The 22,525-nt window shown below is 40.3% G+C and overlaps 1 protein-coding gene across 3 annotated transcripts in view; it reads left to right on the plus strand.

Moving 5' to 3' along the window:
• TLN2 (talin 2) overlaps positions 1-22,525 on the plus strand; it is a 169,446-nt gene that overhangs the window by 58,216 nt on the left and 88,705 nt on the right. For all 3 annotated transcript variants that reach the window (XM_075273793.1, XM_075273794.1, XM_075273795.1), the window contains exons 3-15: positions 3,027-3,192; positions 3,559-3,656; positions 5,194-5,323; positions 7,163-7,315; positions 7,699-7,841; positions 8,032-8,159; positions 10,370-10,433; positions 12,771-12,875; positions 16,106-16,261; positions 16,588-16,689; positions 19,423-19,499; positions 19,640-19,823; positions 21,348-21,461. In XM_075273793.1, the coding sequence (XP_075129894.1) occupies positions 3,057-3,192; positions 3,559-3,656; positions 5,194-5,323; positions 7,163-7,315; positions 7,699-7,841; positions 8,032-8,159; positions 10,370-10,433; positions 12,771-12,875; positions 16,106-16,261; positions 16,588-16,689; positions 19,423-19,499; positions 19,640-19,823; positions 21,348-21,461 (1,590 nt within the window). In that variant the 5' untranslated portion in view covers positions 3,027-3,056. The remainder of the gene's footprint in view (positions 1-3,026; positions 3,193-3,558; positions 3,657-5,193; positions 5,324-7,162; positions 7,316-7,698; positions 7,842-8,031; positions 8,160-10,369; positions 10,434-12,770; positions 12,876-16,105; positions 16,262-16,587; positions 16,690-19,422; positions 19,500-19,639; positions 19,824-21,347; positions 21,462-22,525) is intronic.

A 22,525-nucleotide genomic window follows, 5' to 3' on the forward strand; every position in this document is an offset into this window, starting at 1 on the left:
TAAACAGTTGGGCAAGCAGACCTCAAAGTTGTTTTTGTATCTCTGCACGGCTGCTAAAATGCTGATACCTCTCCATTGGAAGAGATGTATGACATGGAAGAGATCTATGGACAGACTTCCATAGTAACAGATAGTGAACAGCAAATTAGCTATAAGGGAGACACCTGGTGGCAGGAAATTTATATAACTTTTTCAGGCAGAAAACCGCAACATTGTAACAAATTTTAGAAATTTTTGCCCAGAATCGCATGCTTTATTAATCAAGGCTAAGTTGTCTGAAAAGTTAGTGACCATTTTCTATAAGCCAGTGCTGGAGTTGGTGGCAGTGATGTGATGTGCACCCCTTAATGGTAATTAGGGCTACATGTGCTGCTTGTTAAATTAATTTCTTTTTGGACTCTTTCCCGGAGGAGAGGTTACATTGTGATTTGCTGTTACTCTCTCACAGCTCTCATCATAAGGTCATAGACAGATCATGCTACTTGTTACTGTGCCTCAGATGTTACCGGCTTGCCCAAGCAGTAACCTTGTTAAATCTGCAATCTGATTTGCAGAGTAGTAATCTTCATCTTTTCCCTTCTGTCATTCTTCCTTTTATGATGCAGCAGATATCTCCTTTATATCTTATCTTTATCCTCTTATCTTTGCTTTTATTTATCCTTCGCCCTTTCCTTTCAGGCTTCTGGCTCTGCTATTTCATATTCTCTAGGTCTGTCTCTTTGTAGTTCTTTGCTCTGCTGTTCCTATGCTGTATTTTTTTTTCTCCTCCCACAAATTTTTCATAGCCTGTTCAGTGCTTATCTCTGTGCTGTAAATGGAGACTACAGTGAGATACTGTTACACATAGGGCAGTGTTCTTGCCGAACAAAGTGCTGGCTGAGCCTACCACATTGTATTGCAGCTGCTAAATGTTACATTAGACAGGGTTGTTTAAAGGTCCAATGCTGCACAAAGTGGGAGATTTCTAGGAGATGATGGGTTTTACATGTGGAACCATGAGTCGCGTATTTTATACATCATTTAGACTAGTTTCTCTAAAGCAGGGGTAGGGAACGTACGGCTCTCCAGCTGTTGTAAAACTACAACTCCCAGCATGTATACTTGCTCTGCTGTACTTGGAACTCCCATGGAAGTGAATGGAGCATGCTGGGAGTTGTAGTTTCACAGCAGCTGGAGAGCCGAAGGTTCCTTATCCCTGCTCTAAAGCGTCATTGCATAACCACAGGATCAACTAGCATATGGAAAGCTATACCACTGGAAAGCTTAAGAATGTGAGTCTCTCTAGACACAATGATCAATCTAAGTTGATGTATTGTAGCACGCCACATAAAACTCCATGAACCTTTGTCTAAGTAAGACACACTTTAATCTACATCTCTTTCCTCAGCCCATGTCCCATTGCCTGTGTCAGGATCTGGGGTTGCTAGGTGGGGTGGCATAGACACACAAGTCCAGTTTCTTTAGTCCAAAACAAAGGTAGAGTTTTATTTTCACTCAAAAATATAGTGCAGCAACAAAAGGAAACAATACTAAAATAAATACCTGCCCGGCTAGGCTCCAGCTAAACATAGAATTGGTTACCTCACCTAGAATAACAGAAATCCAAAACCCAGTTGAATCACTCAGGACACAGCTCCAAAAATATGACTTCTCTTCTTTGGCTCTCCAGCCAAGCTCTGCCCAAAGTCTGCTGCTGGAGCTGGCTTTTTAAGCTCCTTTGATGAGCAGACTCTCTGCAGCTGAGTTGCTGTCGGAACATCCCCAAAGTGAGGACCGGAAGGGGGGTGGAATGACAGGTCCCACTACCAACCTACCTGCCATTCCTAAAAATCCAGCCCAATACTGAGCATTTACCAAAATGCTCAGCAGACGAAAGTTGTCTGCTGAGAACAAACATTCATTCTGGAGTTTTCTCATCTCACCCACCTTAGTAGTTTGGGTGAGATGTACACCCCCTCCATTACCTGACCAGCCATTGGCTTACACCTGTCAATGCAAAAATCTGTATCTAAAATAGCTAATAAATTTGAAAAGGTTTTTTTGGTGCATGACTAAATTTGCAATATCAAATTTATGTTGCATTGTTAGTGTTACTATGTTGTATAGCAGGTGCATATGTCTTTATCTATTTATCTGTCTGTCTATCGTGTGTATTTTAAATATCAATACTCACTGTGCTACAGTCATTGTAATGCTAATATCATAACATACATTTATTTTATTAAGCAGTATCAATAGCTATACTTTTAGAATGTGAACATGTTATATTTGGCATATAAATCAGGGAGCCTTCACACGGAGTTTACGCTCGGCTCATTCTGAACGTAAACTCTTTCAGAATGAGCAGCGGTAAACAGATCCCATTGATTTCTAAGGGTGCATTCACACTACGTTTACGGCAGCTTATTCTGAACGTAAAACACGTTCAGAATAAGCGGCGTATAAAGCAGCTCCATTCATCTCTGTAGGAGCCGGCATGCGAGCGCTCCCCATAGAAATGAATGGGCTGCTTCTTTCACTCCGAGCAGTCCCATTGAAGTGAATGGGGAGTGCTGGCGTGTACGGCTAGCTCTGCTCATGCCGGAGTGTACACGCCGGCACTCCCCATTCACTTCAATGGGACTGCTCGGAGTGAAAGAAGCAGCCCATTCATTTCTATGGGGAGCGCTCGCATGCCGGCTCCCATAGAGATGAATGGAGCTGCTTTATACGCCGCTTATGCTGAACGTGTTTTACGTTCAGAATAAGCTGCCGTAAACGTAGTGTGAATGCACCCTAAGGGTGCCGGCATACGCGCGTATCACATTGAAAGCAATTGGTAAAAAAGCCTCCCATTGATTTCAATGGGGAGCACGCGCATGCCGGCACCCATAGAAATCATTGGGAACTGTTTTAACGCCGCTCCTTTTGAACGAGTTTACGTTCAGAATGAGCGGAGCGTAAACTCCGTGTGAAGGCTCCCTCACACTGAAATGGCAAACACTTAATCTCACATCTGTTACATTTACTATCTTCATTTCTTTCAGGGTGCAGATTTTGTCCAGTTATCAGTCACCATGGTTGCCCTGTCGCTTAAGATCTGCGTACGGCAGTGCAATGTTGTCAAGACCATGCAATTTGAGCCGTCCACTGCGGTGTATGATGCCTGCCGGATCATTCGTGAGAGGGTCCCAGAGGCTCAGACAGGCCAAGGTATTTTACACCTTTTTCTAGTTTTAACTTGTGCTTTTAAGAGAATCCTGGAAATATCAATCCTGCATACTACTTACTTGTTTGACATGCCTGGGTATAATGCTCACGACCTATAGATGACCACTTTACTTCAGACACTAGCTGTTACATTGCTCTCTAAAATGTAGAGTTGGGCAAACTGCTATCATGTCAGTACTTTAACACTTCATATTTGAGTTTTTCATATGGTTCTATTGTTGGTAATGTGTCTTTCTTGCACAATGGAGTTTCTTGTTCAAGGAAACAGTGCTTTGCTGTGCTGTGTCCAACTACTGGGCACATGCCCCAGAGCCTCTGTATGACTTGACCTCTTCCCTTTGCCCACAGCATTCGACTTTGGTCTCTTCTTGTCTGATGAAGATCCGAGGAAAGGAATCTGGCTGGAGGCTGGCAGAACCCTGGATTACTACATGCTGAGGAATGGGGTATGGTCTAAATATCTGTGTTCTTTTGTATTGTTTGGTGCTGACCTGTGCATGCAGCCATTTTGCTGGAAATGCACAGGAAGGTCAAATGAGTAAAATAAAAATGTTCTAATATTTGTATTACATCTAATAAATAAACAGTACGTTTCTGCATGAATATTCCTGTTTGGAATATCCACTGTACTACCATTGTTAGTGTAATAGTTTGTTCTGAGATAGTCAGACCAAGGTGTTGCATTTGTAGCCATTCATTTGCAGCTTAAAAAGATGCAACTCTAATATAAATGTAGTCACAAACTCTTCTCCCTTCATCCCTATGTTTTTCAGTCCTGGGTTCGTTACTCTCATATAACGGTATATACCTATATGTATTGCTGAGCAAAGTGGATATCTTTGGGGTTTTTTTGTTTTTTTTTTCCTTTAAATTAGATATCCTTTATTTTCTGCTCATATTAACAATTGCACATTATATTGCACTTCTAGGAAGGAAACTAACTACATGCTTTTCAATTTTGTGTTAATAGTTTCACTCCGATTTGCTTTAAACTTGGTCTTTAGCTTTCCGTAAAAAGAACCTTTCACCACTTTTAAGTCCAGTTCTTTACATCATTGAATAGGTACTGTTCCACTGATTACAAATGGAATTTTTTCTCTACCCCCCACCATTCCCGAGTTGTCAATGCAGATTGTTTTGGTGCCTGATATGCTATTCACCCTCTGTACCGTCAAGAGGGTGGGGTCAGGCAGGAGCAGGCAAAGGGTGTGATTCAAAGCTCTGACACTGGCTGCCTCTGATTGGAGCTTTGAATCAAACCATCCTACCTGATACTGCCCATTACAGAGCTTAAATAGCACATCAGGCATCAAAAATAACTGCGCTTGCAAATGGTTCGGACTAGAGCAAAAATTCCAGCTGTTATGGAATCAGTGTAGTGACTTCTATTTACAGATGCTAAGAACCAGAATTTGTGGAGGTGGTGAAAAGTCCTGTTTAATCCCTTCTCGACATCCTCTATACTATCATGTCAGATGCTGGATCTTTAAAGATGGTGGCTGTATAGCCACTGGGTCTCCACTGTAATGTACATTACAGCAAAGACCTGGAGCAAATGCCCATTTTCTAAATGTGGGACCTCGAACCCATCCCTTCCACAGTACAAGTCCCCCTAGCGGTGAGGACAAACGACCCATCCTGTTCCTATGACAGCCTGGAGCCTTTTGAAGGCTCGCAGGTCATAGGTATGTAATTATTGACGCTGGTCTACAATTACTAAATATTGTAGTTTCAAGTCCCCTGGGGGTGCTAATAAAATTACAAAGTGTCTTCCCTACCTCAGTTTCATTGTATGCACTATAAGTAAGCTACAGTCTTAGATCACAGTCTGGAATTCATATGGTCTGTCCATTACAGCAGCAGACAATTTTGGAGGATTTTATTCTGTAGTTATGGCCAAGATTTTTTGTCTTTTTGGGTTTCCAACCCGTGTTTTTTGACTTACCATGACTGTCTAAGCCAGTTTATTGCATTTTCTTTCAGGATGTCTTGGAGTATAAAAAGAAACAGCGACCCCAGAAGATTCGGATGTTGGATGGAGCAGCAAAAATGATTATGGTGGATGACTCCAAGACTGTAGGGGAACTCCTGGTGACCATTTGCAGCCGTATAGGTGAGTTTGAGGGAGAAACATCTCTAGCATACTGAGAATTACAGGCAATATAATATAATAGCAATTATATAATTCAGCATTTCACCCTTTAACCCCTTCCCGACATGCGCCGTAATAGTACGGCGCATGTCGGGTCTGTAACTATGGCGACCGCCCGGGAGCCGGGCGGCCGCCATAGCCGCCGGGTGTCTACTGCTTTAAGCAGTAGACAACCGGCTCTAATGCCTCCGATCGGTCCCCGGACCGATCGGAGGCATTAACCCCTCCGGCGCTGCGGTCAAAGGCGCCGGAGGCGCCATTTTCCCGGCGGCGCATGGCCGCCACCATTTTGGCTGGGATCGCCGGCTCCTGGAGCATGCTCCAGGGCTGACGTTCCGTTGCCATGACAGCTGGGAGCCTTGTACAGGCTCCCAGGCTTGTCTGCAAATCCTCTCTTTTGCAGGCTGGTCTATGCAGCCTGCAAAAGAAAGGATGCTTTTTTGCAATGCATTGCAATGCATTAGCATTGTAATGCATTGCATTAGTGATCAGACCCCCTGGGGTTCAACACCCCTAGGGGGTCTAATAAATGCAAAAAAAAATTTAAAAAAAAAGTTAAAAAAAATATAAAAAGAATTAAAAGTTCAAATCACCCCCCTTTCCCTAGAACACATATAAAAGTAGTTAAAAACTGTGAAACATATACATGTTAGGTATCCCCGCATCCGAAATCGCCCGCTCTACAAATCTATAAAAATATTTTTCCTGTTCGGTAAACGCCGTAGCGGGAAAAATAGTCGAAATTGCCAAACCGCCGTTTTTTCACTGTTTTGATTCTGATAAAAATTTGAATAAAAAGTGATCAAAGCAATAACATTTCCCAAAAATGGTAGGACTAAAAAGTACACCCGGCCCCGCAAAAAAAGACGCCCTATGCATCCCTGTACACGCACGTATAAAAAAGTTACAGCCGTCGGAATATGGCGACTTTTAGAAAAAAAAATTTTTAACACAGTTTTGGAATTTTTTTTAGGGGTCAAAATGTAAATAAAACCATATAAATTTGGTATCCCTGGAACCGTACCGAAACACAGAATATAGGGGACATGTCATTTTGGCTGCACAGTGAACGCCGTAAAACCAAAGCCCGTAAGAAAGTCGCAGAAATGCATTTTTTCTTCAAATCCACCCCATTCTGAATTTTTTTCCTGCTTCCCAGTACATTATATAGAATAAATAATGGTAGCATCATGAAGAAAAATTTGTCCCGCAAAAATTAAGACCTCATATGGCTCTGGGAGCGGAGAAATAAAAAAGTTATGGGGTTTAGAAGGAGGGGAGTCAAAAACGAAAATCAAAAAATGCCATCGGCGGGAAGGGGTTAAGAGGCTTTGTATCATGGCCAACGTAAGTCAAACAAAACTTTTCCATAGGTTATAGGGACCCATTTGCACTCCCTGCTCATTCCTTCCCCTCCCTTCTCCATAGACTTCTATAGATATAAATCACTGTGTGAACTGCATTCCAACTCATTATGGATAGAGCAGTGATTTTCAGAGTGAAAGTTACGGTGATTTGGGACGGGGAGCAGAAAAAATGTCTGAGAGTTGAGACATTTCTCTCTGATGTATTACAAAGTTTCTTACAATTACCTGTACATTTATGCAAAGTAACAGTGCCTATTTAAATGGAGAGTGAACATGATTTTATAAAATAATTTTTACAAACATGGAAGAGTGGAGTAAATGATTGGTGTTCAAAAGAACAAAAAAAAACCTGTAAGTGTGAATGCTCTCGAAGATAGAAATTAAGCAATTGGATAGTGTGTTGATGGCGCATTTTATACTTTTTGTGTGGCAGGAATTACTAACTATGAGGAGTACTCTCTAATCCGGGAGACTGTGGAAGAGAAGAAAGAAGAGCCTACTGGAACCCTGAAAAAGGACAGAACCCTCCTCCGGGATGAAAAGAAAATGGAGAAACTAAAAGCTAAGCTTCACACAGAGGATGAATGTGAGTGATCAATGTCTATACATCTCATATATTCTGTTCCCATTCACAGGTGGGTTTCCACAGGGACTGTGGGGTCAGAGTCGAGGCCAGTTTTGGTTGGAATTGGAAAGAACTTACCAACTCGAAAATAAAATCATTAACATAAATTATATTGTTATCAATAGATGCATAGTTTGGGGCTCATTTACTTTCATAGGAACTCAGTCACTGTCTTTTTTTTGTGAATTAGAGGAGCTTTTCTGTTTCCATCTGACAAAGGCTGTCAGCTATTTATGAAGGAGTAGGAGTTAGTTGGTGCTTTGGCCTACCCATTGCTATTTTGCCATTAACTTCTAAATGTAACTTAGAAGATCTCACTGATTCCACTATATGATTTTTTTCAGTGAATTGGCTCGATCATAGTCGCACATTTCGGGAGCAGGGAGTTGATGAAAATGAAACCTTACTTCTCCGGAGAAAGTTCTTCTATTCAGATCAGAATGTGGATTCCAGGGATCCTGTACAGCTCAACTTGCTGTATGTGCAGGTAATCTACAGAAACAAGACTGAGGACACAGATGAAATGTCTTCTGGTAATGTCACATTTACTGTACATGGATATTTCTTTTGTTTCTCAGCACTTAATCTTTATAGTGGTTTCACTTGTATACAATTTGCAGCCTATTAAATTGTTCTCTTGGCAAAAAGCAAACATTTTATTTGTTTACTTCTTCTAGGCTCGTGATGACATCTTAAATGGTTCCCACCCTGTATCATTTGACAAAGCCTGTGAGTTTGGAGGGATACAAACACAAATTCAGTTTGGACCTCATGTGGAAGTCAAACATAAACCTGGATTCCTGGAGTAAGTAAAACTAGAGTATAGTTTTACTAATAAGATAGGCTTACGCTATGCCACACTAAAGCTAAGTGAGTTTTTGAAAGAGACAGTTATGTTGTAGGCTGAGTTGATATTTGTGTTAGGAAACATGGATACATCACTTGACTGACTCCAATGTAGCCTGACCTACACCATCAACTTATAATAGGTTCATCAAGTTCTTTCATGGTCTTGTTTTAATGAAAGTATTGTGACTGGATTCTGTGCAACTTTATTGGGAAAATATATTGAAATCCAGGAAAGAAGCTGCTGCTGTTTTTTTTTTTTGGATGGGGCAGAGAGTTTAATGGAATTACATTTGTGAGCAGAGCCTTGTTGTGGCCTGTTTTTGAGTTGCTGTACCTTTTTGATCGTGCCCATACGCCTTTTAATAACTGTTGGAACGAACACTTGTTGAGATGATGGCTATCCTTCCTCATACTTATGCATGTTTAGCAAAGCTGAACATATATGTGTCATAATAAAGATGAAGCGGAGAAAGTGGTTTCCAGATCACACATATGGCATTCTAATAGCCCTGACCTTCTTTTTCTGCCATTGTGGATAGATTAGGACACTCCTTTCAAAGTAGGCCAAGGCTACTCAAACACAACTATTCCAGTACTAAGAGCTGACTGTAAGTTTTATTTTCTATACAACTCAAAAAATACAGTATTAAAGGGGCTCTATCACTGGGAAAAGTCATTTTTATCTAATCACATGCTTGCATATGCTTTAGAAAGTCTATTCCACACTTACCTTTTGTATGTAGATTGCCTCAGTAGTTTCTGAATGAGTCCGTTTTTATTCATATGCTAATGAGCTTCCAGCCAGCTCAGGAAGTTCCCAGCAGCCTCCTCTCTCCTATTATCTTCTATGTGTGTGAAGCAAACAGGAAGCTGAGTCATCATCATCAGCTGCAGTCTCCCATAGAAAACAATAGGAGAGGTGTGCACAATCTATCGTGCACCAGTCTAATTAGCATATGAATAAAAACGGACTTATTCAGAAACCACTGAGGCAATCTATATACTATAGGTAGGTGTAAATAGACTTTCTAAAGGCTATACAAAGATGTGATTAGTTAAAAATGACTTTTCCTAGTGATAGAGCCCCTTTAAAGACCCTTGCAGATAACCATATGAAAGGACAATGTGCTATCTGGGTTTTTCCACGTTCATTTCTGTGACAAGTTTTACATGACATCCGTGTATCGCCCGTGCCTTTTATTCACGGCTTAAGGTTGGTTTTGTTAAGTTCCATTTTCAATTATGTTTTTTTTTTTTTTTGTCAGTTTTAGGTGAGGTTTTTTTCAGCTTCTCATTGACTTCAATGGGGTTTGGAGTGCTTTTTCTGTTTCAGGATAGGGCAGAGTTTTTCGTTAATTTTTTTTTTTAGCTAGCTTAAAATAGAAATTGACTGACTTTCATTGAAATCACTGGGAGCGTTTTCAGGTATTGTTGAAGCAGATGTAATTTGGAGCGAGTTCTGAAATGGAAAAGCCCCAAACGTGGCTCCAAAAGAATTGTCGTGAACCCAAACCTTAGACTGAAAGAGAATAATACATCTTATGAAGTATGACATATACCAGAACAAGTACGCTTTTAAACAAGTTTTTATTTAACTTCTAATCAGTTTATAAAGAGCCGTTGGTTGGCCACTTTCAGATCAATATTGAGAGTCAAATGTTATTGTTTGTATGACAGAGTTGTACAATTTCTCAATATATTTTCTGTATCATTTACTCACAGTTTTTTAGATCTCTTCTTGCTTTCATTCATTCTGCTTACCTCTAGTAGATGAAATTCTTACAATGGTCATGTAATGAACACATAGTCATTGTAGTCACAGCACAGCAATCAGACATCTATCTGGTGCACTCGTGTGTCCATCACGTGACCATGGACTATACATCACATGACCATGGTCAGAATTTTATCCACTAGAAGTAACAGAATGAATGACAGCAAGCCGAGATCTAGAAAACTGTGAGGAATAGATACATAAAGTATATTGGAAAATTGTATAATTTTACAAATTTATACATTTGTTTCTCAATATTGGTCTGAAAGTGGCCAATTCCGTTCAAGTTGTTTTAGTTTTTTTTTTGTTTTGTTTTGTTTTTTAATATATTTTATCACTTGTATCCTTTATTGCTTGCAAGAAGTCAGTATGCTTGTCACATATCTTTTCAGCTTGAAGGAGTTTCTTCCTAAGGAATATATCAAGCAAAGAGGAGCAGAGAAAAAGATATTCCAGGTACAGTTACCAACTAGCTAGAATAAAACTGTCCAAGTAGTGTCCACAAAGTCTGTCAACCTAGATGCTCATTTCAGGTTTCCATGTACATATGTTGCAGAGTTTAACTTGACATAGTGCATTGTGATCTATCGTCAGGGTAAACCACAAAAGCCACTTAGCTAGTTAACACATTATGTACTCTGAGCTTTTGGGCATGTATGTTAGAGAGGCCTTGTATATACATACTAGTACTTCTGAACCCCTGGTACTGCCTACTTAACTCTCCTCGGCCCTCTCAGGGAAGGTGGCCCGAGATGGGCGCACAAAATCTAACAACAAGGCCCTAGATGGTAGGACTAGGATATCTAACCATGGCCCTAACACTTTATGTATAGCATATTCCAGCATAGGTAGTGCATTCTGCTTAGTAGGCAGTTATTTTTTGGTTATGACATTGGGTTGAATCCACTACTGGGAATTGAGCTTTCTAGTTTGGTATTGGATACGGCTTTTAGAAGGAAGTGATGCTGTTTGTTTTCCTACTTTGGGACATTTGCTGATGTTAGCTTATCTTTATGTTGTCTAGTCTAAATTTATACCATCCTTCAGTAGGCTTTTTTTTGGATTTACGGCACATTGTGGTGCATTTAAGCCTTATCCTCTTTTTTTGGAGAATCCACGCCCACATGTCTTGCAAATTGAAAAAATTTAGCCCAAACAAGATACATTATATTAATGCCAGTATCTCGTTGGAACCACAATAGTGGATCTGGGCCACTGAGTCTCCCACATAGGGTAGAGCTTGCCCTCATTACTTGCGTGGGCACTAGGGTTGAGCCAATCTTGAGATTTCAGGATCATTTTTAAAATCCGATTTCCGATCATCTTCCATTCGATCCCAATTCCAATTCCAATGCAAGTCAATGGGATTTTTTTTAATAATCGAAGATCAGATTTTAAAAACAATCCTATTCACTACACAGCATGGAGTCTAAAAATTGAACACTTTAATTGTTAGGCTCCACGCTGTGTAGTGATAAAAAAAATAAATCCTCTGGCTACTTAGTCCGGGTACAGGGCGGGGAGATGTGAGTGCTCCCCACCCACTACCTGCCCACACTCTCCTAAGCCATCAAGCCCCGCCTTCTTCCTAGGTCTGTAGCACTAACCTGGGAGGTGGGGGCAGCAATGCGAGAAGAGGAGCGAGAACAGTGGGACCGGACCAGTGGCAGCGCTTCTGTGCAGGTAAGTGTTATGCCCGGTTCACATATGCTGATGTGTTCCGTCCGTAAGGGTCCGCATGAGGACCCCTACGGACGGAACACAAGCACAACTGCAAGCATTGTGCAGTTTAAGCACACGGACTCCATTATAGTCTAAGGAGCCCGTGTGCTTGAACTGCACAGCGCTTGCAGTTACGTCTGTGTTCCATCCGTAGGGGTCCTCATGCGGACATCAGCATATGTGAACCAAGCTTTAAGCTACTAGAGATGTTAGCTAGTCTCCCATTGGAATGAGTGGACGCAGCCGGCGTGCAGGGGGTTAAGCGGCTGGACGCCGTCACAGGCTTTGTGCCGGCTGCATCCATTCATTACTATGGGACCTAGCTAACATTGTTAGCTTTTCCCACAATGCTTGGCCGGTAGCAAAGCATTGTGGGAAATAACCTCCGACCTCGATGTCGCCTAAAAAGATTGGGATTGGAATTCTGATTGCGATTGTGAAATTTACTCAATCGCCGATCGGATTCCGATCTTTTCCGATCCCTATCGCTCAACCCTAGTGGGCACCCTTGAGTTAGGGACGTGTTTGAACTATTAGAAAGAAAGTTCTTCACAACGATCAGTCTATTCAAGAGGGCAATAGTCAGGATGGTGGCTGAAGAGTGAGCATTACTTGAACTTCCACAGACTGATGGCTCTATTCTTAGCAAGTACAGCAGGCGGTTTGTACCAGAACATATGAGTCTTTCTTGGAGGAACAGTAATTTAGTAGTACAGGCTCACAGCAGAGTGTTGCTTTAGTTGTGCTTTTTGCATAAAAGCCTTTATGATGTCTCGCTCATATATTGTGAAGACAACTTGCTGTACAGGGCACCTTTTTCAGCATCTAACTGTAGTATCTTTGCTTCAGTCTGCCATCCACATTTCACTATATTATAGGCAGTAACATACGCTGTAGTGTGTGCAGATTTATGATCTCTGTTGTAGGTTATGCTGCCATCCATTTCCATGCCACTTATTTATTGTATTTGTTATTGAATTAATATTTTACATAAACTTTAAAGCTTTTGCCTAGAGCAGATCATAATCTTTTAGTTTTTACACTCTGCAATATGATTTTTATGGCCACCAGGAGCATAAAAACTGTGGAGAAATGACAGAAATTGAAGCTAAAGTGAAGTATGTGAAGCTGGCTCGGTCTTTACGCACTTATGGAGTTTCGTTCTTTTTAGTCAAGGTAGGAGATACATAGAGATTTATCTGTTTCATTTGTTTGAATTTTGTTGTTCTGTATTTAGCTATAACTCTATTCTGCAACACACAACTCCCCTCTTGTGCCTTTCTAGTGCAGAAGGAACCACAGCATGCATATCAAAGCAGTTTGCACAATACTAAATACTGAAAGTTTTACATGACCTTTAAGATACTTAAAGCTTGACCACAGGTCTCTGACTCCTTCTCTCCCCTCCTCCTTTTTCTCCCCCTCCCTCCTTTCCCTTGTTGTCTCCCCCACCCTCCGCTTGTTACCTGTATTGTCTTTACTGACTTTGTTTATACATAATTTTTTCCTTGTTTATTTCAATTACGTTTCTTAATTATGTAATTTATAAATGGTTCAATAAAAATTAGTTTAAAAAAAAAAAAATCTTGGCCACACAGTAGGGGCTGCAGACCCTTCATTTGTGACTTGTCTGTGTTCTCTAATATCGCATTATGCATTCATGGAACTCAATTATTATTTTTATAGGCTTGAAATGTTACTTTACAGTCAGTGGGTAATGTTACAGTTGCCTAGAAATGGCTCACTGGATGCTTTTCTTGAATATAAAAGTCACTAGGAATGGCTACTTTTACTGATCAAGCTTTTGAAAGCAATTTTTTTTATGGCAACATGATCGATGAAGATCAGTTGATGGCGTTCTTTCATTCATGCTAGTCAGTCATAGCTACCATCACCGGGAAGCAAGTCAGTGACTGTAAGTGGTGGATCAGCTGGCACGCTATTCCTCTGAACACTGCCGGTACAGTTTCATAAACCTCTGGTAGTCACCTGTTCTTGGTTGCTAGCGGTATTATAGGTTATATTTTTGTCAGATTTTTATTAACATATAACACATGTAAAATCCACTTTAAACCCTTCGTGCACAATATCACAAGCCTTGTGCTAGCATAATGACCTATTTTATTTTTTTTAATTTCAAAGGTATTTATTAAATTAAAATATAATAAGACGAAAAAATATCAAAATAGGCAATAAAATCTGACCTATTAATTTTTTATGGCTTCATACACGTTATGTATTCTCATGGTGAGTATAGGGCAGCCCTGAGCCTGTATCAAAACTCAGAACACATCAAATTACTGTCTGTTTTGATGTCCTGGGCCTATGAATGAAATGTATGGGTCCTTGTAGTTCATGGATGACTCATGGATGAAATGATGTGTTTCTACAGTCCAGACGTGCACACTTTCATGTGCGCATAGGCTAAAGCCGGTCATACACATTAGACCTCTATCAGTCAAACCTGCCAATTCCAGTAGGACTGGCTGGCCAACTAATGTTTGGATGGGATCTACCTCTCCCTAGATGGCAGGTAATGGAAACGGAATGAAAGATCGGGCATGTTTTTTTCAACATGGCTGATTTTTATGTTCCTGGAGAGATTGCTTCAGCCAGAGTTACATAGCCGTGCCTTTCTGCGCTACCCTTGAGCTTGCTTGTATGGGAGTGAGGGAAAGATGGCTGGCTGAGATGTTAGGTGGACAGTTATCTAATGTATATGACAAAGTTTAGGTTCTAATTCAATATGATGGTATGCTTTATAATATATCTATTTACTATGAAGACCAAATATTACAATGTCTGTAGTTCTGCTATTTTGTAATGTTTTCATTATTGTTTCAGCATTGCTTCGCTCAGTAGTGTATGATATGGTGGGAGAAATTAAATCTGATTTCACGGCACATTCTTTCTGCCTCTCTTACATTATCTACTTACATCTTTCATCTCCTCCGGTGCTTTCTTACCTAATTATCATCCTTGTTAACATTTGATTGTTTAACCTAGACGCCCTCCCTGCGGTCAGATTGTTGCACATTTTCTGTCTACGTTTTCTGCTGACCCCAGGATTCAGCAAATTTATATAAAATACAGGCTTGACCTGACTCATTTACCAACCCCCACCCCTAGAAGTAAAGTCCTATATAAAAGTAGATTGAGAGGTAATCTGTTGGACTTCCTCCATCATTCAGATATGCTATTAATCACCTTAGATTAAGCAAGGCAGACCTGCGGTATAGTCTGCATACAAGATGAACTGCAAAGTAAAGACGGCCATGTACATGAGGTAGATGCCTCCTTAAAGTTTTAGACTGACTTCTTTCTCTCCTGATTACCCTATACAGATGCACACTTGGTTTGGTTGAGTAATGCATTTACACTGAATAAGTGGGGATAAAGCCCCTGACCAACATCCCTGCCAGTGTCTTATTTCCTTGAAGGATCAGCCACTTCAAATCCACCTGCATGATCCCTTCCTGATCTCCCTCAACACCTGCTGTTGGGTGAGAGTCAGTAGGTCCCCATATCCATTAGGTGGTTTTCTGAACCTGTTGAATATGGCAGTCATGTCCAACCTGCATCTAATGTGTATGGGATACATATTTTAGGTCACTCTAATCTGTATGTGGTTAGATTATTATGTAATGATTAATATAATGATATATCAGGTGTTCCTTATCAGGATTGACATTGGAGTGTTTTACCACCACTGTATCAATCCAGTAAGATACAGGCATTTAACCTTTTCTAAGAGAGGGCATAGTGCTTGTGTTCATTCACTGCGCATATACGCCGAGAAAGTCTGTATGACTTGTGACTTACATGGATGTCTACAGCATCTGTTTACTCCTTTACTCCTAGATAGCCTAACATACTCACTTCTGGTCATGTATACTGAACATATTGGGGTGCTGACACTAGTGTGTAAGGGGTTCAGCTAACTTGTTGGTATGAGTATTGTAATAACTGGCAAATTATGAATTACATTAAACATTATTTTGCACCATACAAAATAATTGGTATTAAACACAATTCTAAGTACATGAGAGTGGATTATACACAATATTGTACTGTATTGTATGGAATGTTTATCACTTTTTTTTGTATTTAATGAATTAATTGTAATTGATGACATACCTTATATATGTTTGGCACAGTCTACTGTTTACTTGAGAAAGGCTCCTGGATGAGGAGCAGATATATCGCACATGTGAAATAAAATAATTTTTAGTTTCTAAACTGACTGAGAGCTGCCTATTCATTGGAGATATATATATATATATATATATATATATATATATATATATATATATATATATATATATATATATATATAATTTTTTTTTTTTTTTTCCAGGTACTTAACTGAATTTCTGCATATCATTTCCTTACTTCTGTGTTTCCAGGAAAAGATGAAGAGTAAGAACAAGCTTGTGCCGCGTTTGCTGGGAATCACAAAGGATTCTGTGATGAGGGTAGATGAAAAAACAAAGGAAGTCCTTCAAGAATGGCCACTAACAACAGTAAAACGATGGGCTGCTTCTCCAAAAAGCTTCACTCTGGTATATGTTTTGTTTCTCTTATACTTCTTTATGATACCTTAGGAAGAAATAAGGTCCATTATTAGTTATTCTGTGGATCATATGTGGCCACCAAGTCTGACTAAAAAAAAAAAAAAAAGGTAACAATGAAATACTGTATGAAATTGCTGCTAAGATCAGTCAAGAGCCGTCTTCTATTATTTATCTCTTACCTATTTTGAAACAAGTTAAGTTGCTTCCCGAAGCTGCCTTCTGTATGTTTGGATTGATGCAGTGTTGGGGTCCTCCTTAGGAGATATATTTCTCTGTAATATTTCATTACCCAGTCTCACTTATATACTTTTCAGGACTTTGGAGAATATCAAGAGAGTTATTATTCTGTACAAACCACAGAAGGAGAGCAGATCTCTCAGCTAATCGCTGGCTACATAGACATAATCCTGAAAAAGGTACATTTACTTTAACATTGCTAACTTTAAAACAGTATGTGTGTCTGAAATTTGTCAATTAAAGCGCCAATTACGTTGTAGTTACCGACTAGAAGTACCAAGAAGTCTGATAGAACTCCTTTAAGAAAATGCTAGATAACCTATTTTGGTCACATATTCATTGTTGTGAACCACAAAAGTAATTGTGATTTGTGATTGATTCATTAAAGGGGTTATCCACTTTTTAATTTAAATGGACTTTTAATGTAAATGGACTATTATTAGATCTGTATTGTTTACATGCTGGGAGCCAAGCTGCGCACTCTCCATACATAGTGTAGTGGTGGCTGTAGGTGTTGCAGTAGACTTGGGGCAATGGGGCAATACCTAAAACGACTGCTTCACTTTATACAGTGAGTGTGTAGCACAGCACCTGACATATAAGTATTATCTGAAGACTCACTGTCCTATAACAGCTGAATTGTTGTGTCAGGATGTCAAATCCCATAGCCCAGCGAATTGAATTCAAGCTACTAACATTAACATACAAAGCCATCCACAACCTGTCCCCTCCATATATCTCCAACCTAATCTCCCGCTACCTGCCCACACATAACCTCAGATCCTCCAATGACCTCCTACGCCGCTCTGCTCTCATCCGCTCCTCACACAACCGTCTCCAAGATTTCTCTTGTGCATCCCCCATACTCTGGAACTCCTTACCACGACACATAAGACTGACCCCCACAATCACAGGCTTCAAGAAGGCCCTGAAGACTCACCTATTCAGGAAGGCCTACAACCTCCAATAACACCATCACCGCACCCCCATCTGTACAGTCTCCCCCTCTCCTTCTGTCTCTACCCCCCTTCCCTCATAGATTGTAAGCCCTCGCGGGCAGGGTCCTCTACCCCACCGTGCCAGTCGGTCATTGTTAGTATTATATCTACCTGTATATTCTATGTACTGTATGTAAACCCCCAAATGTAAAGCACCATGGAATTAATGGTGCTATATAAATAAACAATAATAATAAAATCCTTGCAGATCTAATATTGCTGACTTAACTTAGCACTCAGTTTATCGGGACTGCTATGGGACATTATGCCACATTGATTAACCGCTATGGGACATTATGCCGCCTGTTGGGGCTGCTATTGGACATTATGCTGCCTAGAGGGGCCACTATAGCCCATTATGCCGCATGGAGGGGCTGCTATGAGACATTATACTGCCTTTAGGGGCTGCTATGGGACATTATGCGTCCTGGAGGGTCTTCTGTGGGACATTCTGTGTTTTAAAGTCAAAAGTATGCTAGTTATGTCCCTGTATATATTTATTATACCGTCTGTGTATATGTTTATAAATGTGTGTATGTAACTGTGGGGGCCAGCTTAGTTTGTGCATTGAGCACTTCCATTAATACTGATGAACACATTCATTGCACTTTTAAAGGGATCCTATCATTAGAATCCCTTTTTTTTTCTAACGAACACATAGGAATAGCCTTAAAGGGACTCTATCAGCAAAATTATGCTGTATGAGCCCCACATATGCATGAATAGCCTTTAAAAAGACTATTCACCCTGCATGGTTTTTCCCATCTGTTTGTGTCCTAGTCTTATTGTCTTGTCTGTCATCTCTGTTTTTACTTGTTTGTTGTCACTCTTCCCTTTCCCCTTGTATTACCATTTATATTGATGGGCTCCTTGGCCCGCTTCTGTCCTTTCATCTTATTCGCCTTGGCAATGATCATATGTGTTGTATGATGTAGGTGAGGGCATTCCCCTTGCCCTTTCATGCTACTTTGGGCCTGCGTGCCCTACTGGATACTTTACCTATTTGTGTTTCGTTCTTCTGTTATAAAACTTCAATAAAACCCGATTATTCATAAAAAGACTATTCAGGCACCGGTATTCTTATTTTAAACCCCGCTCCCGTTTTAAAATAAAACTATAAAAACATATATGTAAATCATACCCGAACGTACACAGTGGGCAGTAGTGCACGATCCGACATAATCTTCTGGCACGCCTACCTCTTCTTTCTTCTTGCAGCGACGCCCTCTGGTCCCGGCTCTTCCATGGCTTCATCCTCGTCTTCTTCCGGCTGGATTGCTTGAAATCCCGCGCCTGCGTAGTAGCGCTTCCCTCCGGAGCGCTACTGCGCAGGCTTCGCCGCCATTTTTATCAATGGCAGTTCACGAGCGTACTTTGTATGCGCAATACGCTTGTGTAGTGCTATGGGAACTATGCAAATGTAGCAGAGTTTACCCAAACTTCTACAATTGGTTAAATTACCACTGAAATGTCATTGAAAAGTTTGTCTAATTGTTGAATGTCTTTTTGTTGATTTCTGCTCCAGGAATTTAACCAATTGCAGATGTTCAGGTTAAATTTGCAATCTGTATATTGCACTCTCAAAATGGTGTGTAAGGCTTTGTTCACACTTGTGACAGAGAATGTTGCAATGTCCACCTGAACACAAGCTACAAAAAAATCCTTCTGCTTTTCTGACAGACCAGAACAATTGACAGCCGATGCTGGTGTGAACCCAGTGTAAACTATTCACTACTGCACTATATGTACATGACCTATATGTGTGTAGATAATAAATAATGAACAGTGTAACCATTGACTTTCCTTTTGATTATCACAATGTAAGTCTGTGATATCTAAACAACCTTCTTTTTTCTTGAACTACTGTTAATTTATTAATTTATATGTACTTTTTTTTTTTTTTTTTTTTTTAAGAAACAAAGTAAAGACCGCTTTGGATTAGAAGGGGATGAAGAATCGACAATGTTAGAAGAATCAATTTCCCCAAAGAAGTGAGTATTGCTGCCATTATTCTTCCTTATTAAATGCCGCAGAAAGTTACAAAGAAATGATGACTGCACTCCTACAACTCACCAAGCCAAAAAGAAATGCAAGTGACGCTTCTTTTAGCTTATACCCCATATCCTTTCAGATCCACAATTCTTCAGCAGCAGCAAGTCACTCGTCCTGGTAAGCTTGAACATGGCACAGTTGCTCTGCCTGCGATTATACGCTCAGGGTCAAGTGGACCAGAGACTTTTAATGTAGGTACCATGCCATCAGCTCAACAACAGCTTACCACCGGCCAAATGCACAGAGGTCACATGCCTCCACTGGTAAGTACAAGGCAGCTGATTTGACTTCTCTTTGACTTTTTTCTTTGTTTTTCATGTGACGCTAGGTTCACACTAACGTTTGGGCAAATCCGCCTGAGATTCTGCTTAAATAAGCCGAGAGAAAAGTCCTGTAAGCAAGACTTTTCTCTCAACCAATATCTGTATAAAGTAGTCGGAAACCTGGTGGACCCCTTTATAGTCTATGTGATCCGCAGGTTTTTGGGGATCCAAAGGAGGGAAATAAAACACTAGTGTGAACCTAGCCTGAGTTATTCATTGCTACCTTGTTGAATGAAAGCTACATCCTCAACTCCTACACATTGAGCCATATGTATTCAAACTAGCGCAAGACTGTCTTTTTTTTTCCCCTAGCTTTTATCACATTTTTATGTGGTGCTTTTTAAATGCAGGGAAAAAAATGCTGTTTTGTAATGTAAAACCAATAAAATTTCTGGCAAAATTGATGTGCCTTTAAAATGTATTTCCCCTGTGTTTGAGAAACATAGGAATCAGTGAATCTTTCCGTATTTGCTCACGGTATTTTATTTACGATCGCCTTTGATTTGCCATGATAACTCCTCTTTTGTGTAAATGAACGTTTCTGTTACAAAGCGCAGTTGCTCGCCACGGTGTAATCTCATGCTTGATGAAGCCAATCACTTGTTTAATGACTCCAAATCATGCAAAAGTAAACATGTCCTCGGCCATGTCGGATAATTAGTTTCAGGGTAGCCACTAGTATTGGATGGAAAGTCAACTCTGCTGAGGTAACTGAACTGGAATCAATTTGGAGAAGCTCCATAGGCACTGTGAAGGCATTTTGTGTTCTGTGGCCAGTGAAAATCTTGAAAGAAAGCAAAACCTAAAAATAATAGAAGTTGACATAAAATTGGCACCTGGATGTAATAATTAGCTCTCCTGTTTTTAGATTCTTTTATTACTAAGTAATTTTTCCTTGGGTTCATTAAAGGTTTTCTGTCCATTTATGGATCCAGTTTTATGTGCTGCCATTATGATAAATCTGTGTCGGGGGGGGGGGGGGGGGAGTGTGTAGTTGCTGGATACCGCCCCCCACCACGGTGTACACTTGCGCCCTTTTTATTGAAGCATTTTGTCTAGGTCTGCGCTTCATTAAATGCCTTGTTATGCCCATCCGTTCAATTACTCGCATCCTGAACTGTCCGGCCATATGTCACTGCTAATTAGTGCAATTGTCTCCTAACCTACTTTGTCTTCCTTTTCAAGGCTGCTGGAAAATATTTGCAGTGTTCTGTAAGGATGTGTGCACTGCTGGGAGAAAAAAAGCCTTCTCTTCCCTTATCGTTGTTGCAGTGGCTGCATCTGCTGTGACATCTATGAATGGACGGCTCTTTTCAGGCTGTGTGTGTGTATTTGTGTATGTGAATGTGTGCTCTCCAGATATTCATTTTTGTTAGTCTTCTATAAGGAGCCAGATCTTATCTATTAAGAATGAATTAGCTTGAGTTGGTATGTGCATCTTAACCATATTTGTCTTCTCTTCAGACATCAGCTCAGCAAGCACTGATGGGGACCATTAACACCAGCATGCACGCAGTACAACAGGCACATGATGATCTAAGCCAAGTGGACAATCTACCACCGCTAGGACACGACATGGTAAGAACCTTTTAATTCCGAGAATGAATGAATGTTTGTGCATCCTTCCACCTGTCTGTCTGAATACAGGGCTTAGAATTGATGAACCAACATATAGTCGATGGATTATCAATTTAATGGAGATTCTCAGATTTAGGAAGAAGCAGCCACAAAGTAGGTTAGCATGATAGCACTAAAGGCTATGAAGCTTTTAATTTACTCAGTTTGGTTTCATCTTCAAAACAATATTCTGCATTGACTGAGATCTGAGCTGGGGAACCTGAGGATCAGTACAAAGATATGGTAATAATCATTCATCCTAGGTTTGCTGTGATGCTTTAATATACCAAATGCTTGGAAACTAGTCTGACAGACTGGAATATGGAATTGATAAAAATGGCCTGGAAACCATTATTATGACTGTTTATTCAACAGGCAACATGGAATTTTTCATCGCCTCATAGAATCTCAGTGTCACATTATTTCATTGCTTCCTGCCACAGCTGATGGCCAAATTCTTGGGAATGAATAGTGATGAACAATACTGTTGTGCTTTCTGTAGCTGCATCAGTATTACTCGCTGTTGAATCTGTATTTTGTCGGCATTAAAAGTGTGTGTGTACCCCTCCCCCTTATCTATTTTTTCCATTGCAACTAAAACCAGTCAATGGACTGGAAAATTTGCCTTATTGCATTATTTTTGAACATCTGTTCATGATATGCTTATGGATTTATCCATGTAATTGTAGATGGTTTCATTCTACACAAAAAAAGACTAAGAACCTGAAATAGGTGGTCTTAGCCTTTATTTCTGAGATCATGCCCTTAGGCTCGGCCGTAAATGTTTGATAAGCAAAGTGAAGGAATTGCTATTGAATTTGTTCATCCGAGTGAAGGGGCTGAATTGCTCAAACCAGTTTTTGGTCTCTCTCATTGTTGATACAAGTACAACCACATATATACGATTGTGGCTGTGCTCAGTACTGCAGCTCAGGCCAACATAGCGCCGCCTATCTGCTGATCAAATTCTGTTCATTTGTTCTGCCATTCTAACATTAGTGGCTTGTCCTAAGGCTAGCCCATGA

This window comes from Leptodactylus fuscus, chromosome 5 (genome assembly GCF_031893055.1).
Source record: "Leptodactylus fuscus isolate aLepFus1 chromosome 5, aLepFus1.hap2, whole genome shotgun sequence".
NCBI classification, from domain to species: domain Eukaryota; kingdom Metazoa; phylum Chordata; class Amphibia; order Anura; family Leptodactylidae; genus Leptodactylus; species Leptodactylus fuscus.